The following is an 11218-nucleotide window of genomic DNA, read 5'->3' as shown; positions in this document are numbered from 1 at the left end:
CCAAGCTGTAAGCAGTTTATGCTGCCTGATCAATCCACTCCTCTCTGTGGTTGAACAGAACACCCTGGGGCAGGTGGCTAACTACCTCCTAACTCCACTGTGCAGCTGGGATAGGAATCAGGTGATCAGAATCCTTCTCCAGGCTCTGCTGCCAAGCTGCTGTGACACCTTGGAAAGTCATCTCCCTCTTACCTTTCCCCTGTCCTCTTCCACCTGAACTTTCTGGGGTAGGTGCTGTCTCTCACTGTGGCTTTGTCTAAAAAACTGCGTAAGTTACCTCACTCGGGTATAAAAAACCCAGCCACATAATTTATCTACCTCAATGAGAGGCAGAACCTATTTCAAAACTGCTGCATTGACTGCAGTGTCAATTTCAGTGAAGGCAAGCTCTGTACACCAGCCAGGCCCAGCCCAAAGCAGCCCCAATCTACTGCAGGCAATGGACTCTGAGGTGCTCCTTGGGCTGCCTACACAACAGCAGGATCTGCTTTCCAGACTCTGGACGTTGGTAATGGCACTGTAACAGAGGTTCACACTGTACAAAATACAGCTAAATCCCTAACATGAAGTGTCCATGTATGCAATTCACAGCAATGGCATGTGTACAGAGAAGGCAGGTGGCCGGGCCGGAGCTGTCAGTGCATGCAGTCATGAACAGAAGGTGCTCAGTTATCTGGGGATAAGGTCTGAATAAGAACTAGAATAGAAGGAAATATTAATGTGACACTCTCACTTTCAAGAGGCAATCCATACAATCTGCAAGTGGGTGACCCCACTGGGTACTGTACCTAATGGTGCCTGGCATAAAACCTTACTTTGAGATTTAAGCTTTGAAGAGACATGCACATGCAGGCAGGGTATAAACGGATTTTATTTGCAGAGTTAGACAAGTATGATGAGGCTTTCCCAAGATTATATACAGCACCTATTCCCTAAGAGCATGTACAATAGAAAAGTGATCCATAAAACCAGCACCACACAGAATGCAACCATTCTGAATGTGAACCATGGGATGCAAAGGGATGAGTGATTAGCTTGCAATGGAGATGGGGGGCAGAGGGGTAACAACCTGACAGAGAGAAATGAAAAGAGGCCAGTTAACTACACAACATTTTAATTTAACTAGGAAAAATGATCAGCTTGGAAAAGATCCAAAGGATCCAACTCTCTGGTTAAAGGGGGTCACTGTCAATGGGAGGATTTTGAAATTCCAGGTTTTGATAGACCCTCCCATTGTGTAATATCCTGAATATTTCCATTGTAACTTGAGTTTCTTTATTAAAAAAAAAAAAAAAAGGAGCGAGGATAGGGAAAGCCTGCCTCTCAGTTGTTGCTTTCAATGCCTTTTTCAGCAACCCTGACAATAGAACAGCGAAACGTATGGCATGGAAGAGCTCAGCAAAGGACAGAAGCTGAAAGGAAGAATGTGCTGAGGGCTTCCCACCAGAGTGATCTCAGGAGTTGCTTGCAACTATCACACACAGCGTTTTTTTGCGGGATTTATTTTCAAGCCGGTCACGTCCCTGTCATTAAGCTTGCCCTGTGGGGGGTGGAATAAGGTAGATCAGCTCATTGCTGTGAATGTTTAGGGGGCCACACCTCTCGCAAGAGCAGGGGCTGCCAGACATCATCTCTGAGCTGTTCTGTAAGATTAAACAAAGCATCAAGTTTTTGAGTAAGATGCCCCCACATTTCTATCTCCTTCATACACTGTAAACCACCACCACCACCACCACCAGCAGCAGCAGCAGCAGCAGCAGCAGCAGCAGCAGCAGCAAATACATCCCTCTCCCCTCTGGCAGGTCACTTCCAGGCAAGCAGCATGTTAAATCTGTCTGGGTTGGCATGGCAAAGAGCCCTCCTGCTTTCTAGTGTCACAGGGCACTGCACGTCCATGCCACAGTTAGTGTGTGCAAGCACGCTACGCTTTGGCAGGAGAAGCTTGGTTTGGGCCTCACAAAAAGCCTCATTTTTACCCTCAGACTAAGCGATCCACTCAGAGCCTACTTCATGAGCAGCCGAAGAGGAAGCTTCTGACACCGACTCTGTCCCCGTCCCTCCCCATCAATGTGCCTCAAACCTGCGCTGGAGGGATCCACTCCAGAAGGCAGAAGGGCTTGGCTAGAGCTGCCTGGCTGCCAGTCACCTGCAGCTGGTTGAGTGAATGGTTCTGGGGGGAGGAGACCTGTCCCACTGAGAACCACACTAAGCCTCACACACACAAGGGGACAGAAAGTAGACACCAGTGACTGCTGAAAGAGGCAGAGCAGAAGCAGCAGCCTAGCACAGAGATGCTGCAGCCCCAGGGCCAGCCCTTCTGACTTGATTCCCATCAGCTCTGTGGGTAGGGGGTTGGGCACATGGGAAATGAGCTTCCCCATGCTGCCCCACCAACACACTTCAGCTCTACACAAAGCAGAGGCCCACCTGTTAGGCCAGAGTGAGTTCAGAGTCTGAGTGCATCTACACAAAGCAGGGAGTTGTTCCCACACAGGGGGCAATGCACACACTAGCTCTGTTCAAGCTGGAATATCAGAAGTAGCAGCAGCAAGGGCTGACTAGCTGAGTACCTACCTAGGAGCGCAGATGGGGTCATGTTCTGCAGCTCGAGTTAGCTGCCTGAGCACAAGTCTGCCTGAGATCCTACAGGGTGACTAGTCTCAGCCACCACGCTACATTGAGTTAGCTCAGCCACACCTAGCCTGTGTATCCCCACCAGAGCTGGAAAAGACAACTACAGGGCAGATGTATGTCTGTTGTCAGCCTTGGCCGAAGCCAAGAATTGAATGGGGGGAGGGAAAGGAAGGGGCAATTAATATGATGGGGAGACACATTCCACTGGAACTGGGCTGAGGCCCCCTCTGCCTCACACAGGTTCATTCTGATTTACAGACAGCCTGCCCCAGACAAGCCATGCCACCCCTTCCGGTACAGTCCGTTTAGTTACACGGTGCACATGGACAAGAGCAGCACGTCAGCTCCCCCCGCCGGGCACTCAGCGGCCGTCCAGAGCTTTGTCTCGCGCTATGACAGACTCATCAAATTTGATCATGAGGGTGGTGCCCTTGTGCCAGTGGGCCGTCACCTTGGCGGGGAAGCCGCTGTAGGTGAGGATGGCCTCCACGATGCCAGCTGTGAAGGAGGCGCAGTTGAGCGTGCTGTTCTCCTTGGGCACCGAGATGAAGGTGTTGATCAGTGGCTCTTTCTCGATGATGTAGTAGGTCTTGTCATCATCATTGGCCTGCTCCAGCTTGTCCGCCTCCTTCCCGAACAAGGCCTTCCACACCGTCACCTTGATGAAAAGGAGGATGTTGATGACCTTGGTCTCCCGCTTGCCGTTTTTCTCCCGCATGACCAGCACATCCAAGATGCGAGCTCCCACCTGCTGGCCCAGCTCTGAGAGTTTGTTCTGGAGCTCGGAGACTGAGTAGACCCGGTTCTGACAGTACTGCACTATCTCTGAGAATAGCAGAGAGAACGCGCTCAGGCTGACCTCCATTTTTGGTCGGGTCAGAGACCGCTCCAGGATGGCAGATTTCCCACGAGTGAAGCGTGAATCCATTGTCCTAAAAGAAAAAAGCAGTTTCAATTCTGTGGGATAGAGACGCTCTTTCCTGAAGCATCAGTGCAGCACCTGGGACTCTGGGGTCCTGACTACAGCTCAGGCTGTGAAGCGTCACTGGGTTACACATAATAATTAAAATAAAAGAAAGAAATCATGTTTCTATAGCACCTTCCATTCCCGAATGCTTTACAAACAATATACCAGTAGGGATCCCTCGTACAGTGCTGAGAGGCAATGCAATCACCTCTGGGATGGGGCAGCTGCTAACACAGGGGGCTTCTAGTCTAGCACGGAGATGCAGCCAAGCTTAGGGTTGGGCTCAGAGGCTGTGGGGCAACACCAGAAATGAAGGAGCCAGAATCCAACTGAATTTGAATTTGGGGAGCTAAAAGTTAATGCTAGAGTCTGGATGCAGCTGGGACACAGGGGGACTGTCCTACTATTCATACGGTTGCCAAGAATCTTGGAAGGCTGCTGAGAGCCTCACATTGCTTCATGGTGCTTAAAACACAAACCTCCCTGCGACTCAACTCCATCACCCCACCCACAGGTGCCACAAACGCACCCCAGTGTGTGCCCCTGCCCCCTTACCCAACACAACAACCCCCCAGTGTGCCCCCGCCCCCTTACCCACCACAACAACCCCCAGTGTGCCCCCGCCCCCTTACCCAACACAACCCCCCAGTGTGCCCCCTGCCCCCTTACCCACCACAACAACCCCCCAGTGTGCCCCCGCCCCCTTACCCAACACAACAACCCCCCAGTGTGCCCCCTGCCCCCTTACCCACAACCCCCCAGTGTGCCCCCCACCCCTCCGCCCGCTTGCCCACAACCCCCCCAATGTGTCCCCCACCTTCCCTCTTATCCACCACAATAAACCCACCCCAGTGCCTGCCCCCCACCTCACTGACCCCTTACCCCCCACAACCCCCCCCCATGTGTGTCCCCTCCGCCCCCTGCCGACGCCCTTGCCAGGCTCAGGGCCCAGCACCGGGCTCACCGGATGCGGCTGCCGCCCCGCCCCGCCCCGCCCCGCCCCTGCCGTGACCCCTGACCCCGCCCCCTACTCTCCCGACCCAGGGTCCGGCGTGTCACTCACGCGCGGAGGGGGCGGGGCGCTTCTCCCCAGCAGCGAGAAGAAGCCAAGGAGCCGCCGCAGTCCCCGGCCCGCTCCGCGCTTTACGGCCGCCGCTGCTGCAAAGGAACGCGCCGCAACTGTAGGCCAACGGAAAAGGCCGCAGGGAGGCGGGGCCTGGTCACTACAGCAACCGGGACTCGGTGAGGGAGGGGCAGCGGTGACGTAGGAACAGGGTGAGCAGATGGGGGAGAGGCGTGGCCTAGAGGGCAGCCAGGCACCAGGAAGCAGGCGGGACTATCCGTGGAGGCGTGGCCTAAGGGCGGTGGCTTCCTGCCGGGGGGCGTGGCTCGAGGAGCTGCTGAGGGACCCAATCCCGGTCCTCTCTGGCAGCCATCGCCTCGTGTGTGTGTGTGTGTGTGTGTGTCACCCACAGCCTGTGTGTCAGCTACACCGTGTGTGTGTGTGTGTGTGTGTGTGACCGACCCACAGCCTGTGTGTCACCTACACCATGTGTGTGTCACCTACAGCCTGTGTGTCAGCTACACCGTGTGTGTGTGTCACCCACAGCCTGTGTGTCAGCTACACCGTGTGTGTGTGTCACCCACAGCCTGTGTGTCAGCTACACCGTGTGTGTGTGTGTCCTACAGCCTGTGTGTCAGCTACACCGTGTGTGTGTGTCACCTATAGCCTGTGTGTCAGCTACACCGTGTGTGTGTGTCACCTACAGCCTGTGTGTCAGCTACACCGTGTGTGTCACCCACAGCCTGTGTGTCAGCTACACCGTGTGTGTGTCACCTACACCATGTGTGTGTCAGCTACACCATGTGTGTGTCACCTACAGCCTGTGTGTCAGCTACACCGTGTGTGTGTATGTCACCCACAGCCTGTGTGTCAGCTACACCATGTGTGTCACCCACAGCCTGTGTGTCAGCTACACCGTGTGTGTGTGTCCTACAGCCTGTGTGTCAGCTACACCGTGTGTGTCCTACAGCCTGTGTGTCAGCTACACCGTGTGTGTCACCTATAGCCTGTGTGTCAGCTACACCGTGTGTGTGTCACCTACACCGTGTGTGTGTCACCCACAGCCTGTGTGTCAGCTACACCGTGTGTGTGTCACCTACACCATGTGTGTGTCAGCTACACCATGTGTGTGTCACCTACAGCCTGTGTGTCAGCTACACCATGTGTGTGTGTGTGTCACCCACAGCCTGTGTGTCAGCTACACCATGTGTGTCACCCACAGCCTGTGTGTCAGCTACACCGTGTGTGTGTGTGTCACCTACAGCCTGTGTGTCAGCTACACCATGTGTCACCCACAGCCTGTGTGTCAGCTACACCGTGTGTGTGTGTCACCTACAGCCTGTGTGTCAGCTACACCTTGTGTGTGTGTCAACTTCAGTGTGTCACCTGCACTGTTACCCACAGTGTATATCAGCTACACTTTATATGTCACCTACAGTGGGTGTGTCACCTACAGCATGTGTGTCACCAGCCATGTGTGTGTGTCAGCCACACTTTATGCATCACCTACCCCTTGTGTGTCAGCTACACCTTGTGTGTTAGCTACAGTGTCACCTGTACCCTGTGTGTGACCTGCACTATGTGTGTCACTTGAGAACTGTACTGCACTGTGAGAACTATAACCAGTGTGTCACTTGAACTCTGTGTCTCCTACAGTGTGTATCAGCTGCACCTTGAGTTTCTGCTACAGCTTGTGTGAGAGCTACACCAGGTGTGTCATCTGCACTGTGTATCACCTAGACCCTGTTTGTTACCTACACCTTGTGTGTCACCTGCATCATGTGTGTCAGCTACCCCTTGTGTGTCACCTGCATGGGTGTCATAAGTACTGTGTGTCACCTACAAATTGTGTGTTATTTACACTTTATGTGTCAGCTACACTTTATGAATCAGTTACTGTGTGTCACCTATACCCTGTGTGTCACCTACACTTTGTCAGCTACACCTTGTGTGTCACCTACAGCATGTGTCAGCTACAACTTGTGTGTCACCTACAGCATGTGTCAGCTACAACTTGTATGTCAGCTACAATCTGTGTGTCATCTGCACCATGTGTGCAGTGTTCCCTCTACTTCGTTTATGTCCATGGGAGGAGTTGTGGGTGTCAAGCTTCCAGGTGGAGGAAGTGCAGGAACAGAGCTTCCAGTGCTCACAGCGCCATGGCTCCAGTTGGGGGAGCATAAGGGAGGAACAACAGTGTGCAGTGAAGAGCTGACCCAGAACACAGGGGCTTTGTTAAAGGGGCACCCTTAGCCTGGGGAAGTCCCTAGGGGCCAGAGGAATGCGCATCTCTCCTGGCTGCAACAGCAAAACTCTGCCTATTACACATTGTGTGTCAGTTTCTCCATGTGTCCCCATGGAGGGAGCCCCACATGTGTCACTGGCCATGTGTCACCTACCTACACTGTTTGTCAGTTACATCATGGCTCAGCTACATTGTTACACCTTGAGTCAGCTACACAGCTGTGGCTTTTTAAAAACCAAACTTGCTTTAAGAATAAAAATATTGGAAAATTGATTTCTCTCTTGCCCTATACACCCGTCAGGGGTGTAGTAGCATGCACTGTGATTAACACATGGGAGTGGAGCCAGGGCTCTGGGATTTAGGCCCCAGTTCTGGGAGAGGAGTGGGGTTCAGTAGTTAACACATGGGAGGGGCCCAGGACTCTAGGATTCAGTGTCTAGCTCTTGGATGGGAGTGGATACTAGTGGTTAGATCACACAAATTTGAAAACATGACTTCTGGGCTCTCAGCTGTGGGAGGGAATGGGGTCAATAGTTCGGTTTAAGGGTATGTCTACACTACAAAGTTAATTCGAACTAACAGCTGTTAGTTCGAATTAACTTTAATAGGGGCTACACATACAAACCGCTAGTTCAAATTTAAATCGAACTAGCGGAGCGCTTAATTCGAACTAAGTAAACCTCATTCTACGAGCAGTAATGCCTAGTTCGAATTAAGTAGTTTGAATTAAGGGCTGTGTAGCCACTTAATTCGAACTAGTTAGAGGCTAGCCCTTCCCAGGTTGCCCTGGTGGCCATTCTGGGCCAAACCAGGGAAACTCTTCTGCCCCCACTCCCAGCCCCTGAGCCCTTAAAGGGGCACGGTCTGGCTACAGTGCTTGTGCCAGTTGCAAGCCTGCCAGCACCCAGCAAGCAGACCCTGCACCTGGCACAGCATGAGCCACCTGCTGCCACCCAGCCCTCCACCTCTTCCCAGGACCAGGCTGGCAGCTCCCAGGAGCCTGCCTGGGGCCACAAGAGGCGGGCGCACGCCTGATCTAGTGCGGCGATCGTGGACCTCATCGAGATTTGGGGGGAGGCCTCTAAGGTCCACGATCTCCGCACTAGGCACAAGAATGCAGCCATCTAGGGCAGTATAGCTGCCAGCCTGGCCACCAAAGGCCACATGCGAACCCAGGAGCAGGTTTGCATGAAAATCAAGTTGGTCCAGTGAGACCCCCAACCCTGAGCCCTGAGCTTAGAACATAAGAATGGCCGTACTGGGTCAGACCAAAAGTCCATTTAGCCCAGTAGCCTGTCTGCCAACAGTGGCCAGCACCAGGTACCCCGGAAGGGATGGATCGAAGACAATGACCAAGCGATTTGTCTCGTGCCATCCATCTCCAGCCTTCCACAAACAGAGGCCAGGGACACCGTTCCTACCCCCTGGCTAATAGCACTCCATGGACCCAACCTCCATGAATTTATCTAACTTCTCTTTAAACTCTGTTATAGTTCTAGCCTTCACAGCCTCCTCTGGCAAGGAGTTCCACAGGTTGACTATGTGCTGTGTGAAGAAGAACTTTCGCTTATTAGTTTTAAACCTGCTGCCCATCAATTTCATTTGGTGTCCTCTAGTCCTTATATTATGGGAACTAATGAAGAACTTTTCTTTATTCACCCTCTCCACACCACTCATGATTTTATAGACCTCTATCATATCCTCCCTCAGTCTCCTCTTTTCTAAGCTGAAAAGTCCCAGTCTCTTTAGCCTCTCTTCATATGGGATCTGTTCCAAACCCCTGATCATTTTAGTTGCCCTTTTCTGAACCCTTTCCAAGGCCAAAATACCTTTTTTGCGGTGAGGAGACCACATCTGTACACAGTACTGAAGATATGGCGTACCATAGTTTTATACTTCCCCTCCTCCTTCTTCCCCTGGCTTCCTCCTTCCAGCTCCCTCCTCCCAGGTTTCCCCCTCCCCTTTCCCACCCTCTCTCTTCCCCTCTCCCACCTCCTTTTCCCAGTCTCCCCAGAGGTTAATCTCCCCCCCCCAGTTTTGTTAAATAAAGAGAGTTTCTATTTTTGAACACACGTGTCCTTTATTTTTTACATCAGGAAGGGGGGCTAGGGAGGGGTAAGTGGAAGGAGGTGAGGGAGTTATGGCGCACAAGCCCCCGATGGGGAGGACTGGGGTGGCTCTGCGGGCTCCTCGGGGTGGAAGCCCTCCTGCAGGGCCTCCTGGATCCTGACAGTCCTCCGATTGTTCCCCCCGGATGGCAGCCTGCGGAAAGTGCAGCTGGGCTGATGGGCGAGTGCTGTGATGTGCCGAGTGTGGGCACTCAGGGCACTCCAAGACAGGACTGCTTTTCTGTCCCTCATTGAGTTAGACAAGCAAGCGGGGAACCCAGAGAACTGTCTGTCCGGGGTGGGGGTCGGGTCTCTTTAAGCACAGCCCTCGGCTAGCCTGAGGCAGCAGCTCCACACTCTAAGTCCTAACCTGATGCCCTGCCGGCACTGGTTCTGGCCAGCCTTAACTTCGGTTCAGGGTCCACTCAATGTGGACATGCTATTTCGAATTAGCAAAACGCTAATTCAAATTAGTTTTTAGGTCTAGATGCACTAATTTGAATTAGCTTAGTTCCAATTAACTAAATCGAATTAAGTTAGTTCGAATTAGTGCTGTAGTGTAGACATACCCTAAGAGACTGGGGCTGGTTCTTCCCTTTAGAGATGACCTGGAAAAGACACTTGACTGTGAACCGTGAGGAGCCCTTCTGAGTTAGCAAAGAGATTATTATGTGGTGGCTGTTCTCAGCTGTTGCTTCTCCAATTCTGCAACACCCATGACTGTCATCAAGCACAAAGGCAGAACTTGTGGATTATGGAGTCATTGCAAAACTATTGCTGTCTAGTAAACATTGCCACTTGTCTGCTTTCCGTTTGGAAATAAAACAGAGAGGAGTGCAGAAATTGGGGACAGGGGATTCATGATCCCACATGATTGACACCCCCCCCCCCCCACACACACACACACGTTGCCTGTGACAGCAGCCACTGGGACAGGAGAGACTAGGTTTGTTTGCAGTGAAGGAGCTTAATTTATGTAACTGATCAAACAGGGGTGACTTTGTATGTATATATATGAACAACCGACCCAGGGCCTGTGGTTGATTCCCCATCTCTGGCCATTTTAAAATCAAGCATGGCTGTTTTGCTCTGGGCTATTCAAACTGGCCAATCACAATGGTCCCTCCTGCCCTTAGAACAGGGGTGGGCAATAATTTTCACAGGAGGGCCACACAAAGAATTTTGGTAAATGGTCACACTTTTCTATGATATTAATGGAGCGGGTGTGGGGTCTGGGATGGCGTTTCAGTGCGGGGGGAGCTCTTGGCAGGGGACTGGGGTGCAGGAGGGGGCGTGGGGTTTAGGATGGAGTTTGGGTGCAGGAGGAGCTCCTGGCTGGAGATTGGGGTGCAGGAGGGAGTGTGGGTTCTGGGATGATCATAATCAGGAGTACTGGTGAATAAAGGGTTAACTAATGTCTCCTGTACCTATCCAGGTATCCAGTGGTCAGCCAATAACACTGCAGGTAGGCATTTCAAAATGGGAGAAAGGGGTTTTTCTCTCTCTTCTGTGTTTGAGAGACAGAGCAGTTTCTTCCAAGACTGAGGGAGATGGGAGACACTTCTCTCTCCAGGAACGGACTTCATAAAATGTGTAAGTAGGGAAAAGTTTAGATAGTCCGTCAGGATTTGTTGTTTTCCTTGTTTGTGGATTTGGAAATAATGTCTGAACTTGTTAAGTGGGTTTTTTTCTTTGAAACTAAGTTCTAGCCCAGGTTTCTGTCTGAGGGAAACAGGAAAAAACGGACATTTCACATGTCCGGTATTTTCTGGGTTTTTTTTACTGGACAGGGGACCCGAATAATGGACAGTCTGGGTGAAAACCAGACACCAGCAACCCTACTTATTGCTGTTCAGCTGCCCCGGTCAGGCTTCATGAGCCAGGGCTACAAGGGGTAGGCTGTGTCCCCAAAGACTATGGGCATTTCCACATCCCCCACTGTACATTTCTGGTCTGGAAAGAAAGTGCCAACCTGCAGCTTCCTGTACAGGCCACTGTTCCTGAACATGCGTGTGCATCATGTACCTTTCCAGACCACCCCCCATTTCTGTCTGTGAAACATGCACCATGATCCAGAAGCTCTTGAAGTGCCATGGAGAAGTACCCTTACCTTTGATGTGCTCAGAGACTAGGTGGGGTGGCACCAGAGTGGGAGTATGTGTGCCATCCATTGTCATCCCCCCCACCATTTGGAAAGCCCA

General features: G+C 52.1%; 1 protein-coding gene across 3 annotated transcripts; it reads right to left on the bottom strand.

The window, feature by feature from the left end:
- Positions 1-853: 853 nt before the first annotated feature.
- Positions 854-4823, bottom strand: TRAPPC5 (trafficking protein particle complex subunit 5). Of its 3 annotated transcripts, none has more exons than XM_006132026.3 (2): positions 4665-4823; positions 854-3566 (listed from the first exon to the last, which is right to left on the bottom strand). In XM_006132026.3, exon 2 carries the CDS (start codon positions 3560-3562, stop codon positions 2996-2998), a length of 567 nt encoding a protein of 188 aa, XP_006132088.1. In that variant the 5' UTR covers positions 3563-3566; positions 4665-4823; the 3' UTR covers positions 854-2995. The 3 variants fall into 3 exon arrangements, with proteins under 3 accessions (XP_006132088.1, XP_075758295.1, XP_006132089.1); XM_075902180.1 differs by lacking the exon at positions 4665-4823 and adding an exon at positions 4566-4641; XM_006132027.4 differs by lacking the exon at positions 4665-4823 and adding an exon at positions 3810-4141.
- Between the last annotated feature and the right edge of the window lie 6395 nt (positions 4824-11218).

This window comes from Pelodiscus sinensis, chromosome 19, assembly GCF_049634645.1.
Source record: "Pelodiscus sinensis isolate JC-2024 chromosome 19, ASM4963464v1, whole genome shotgun sequence".
Lineage (NCBI taxonomy): Eukaryota > Metazoa > Chordata > Testudines > Trionychidae > Pelodiscus > Pelodiscus sinensis.
The sequence above is the reverse complement of the archived record's forward strand: the minus strand, read 5'-3'. Positions and strand labels throughout refer to the sequence as shown.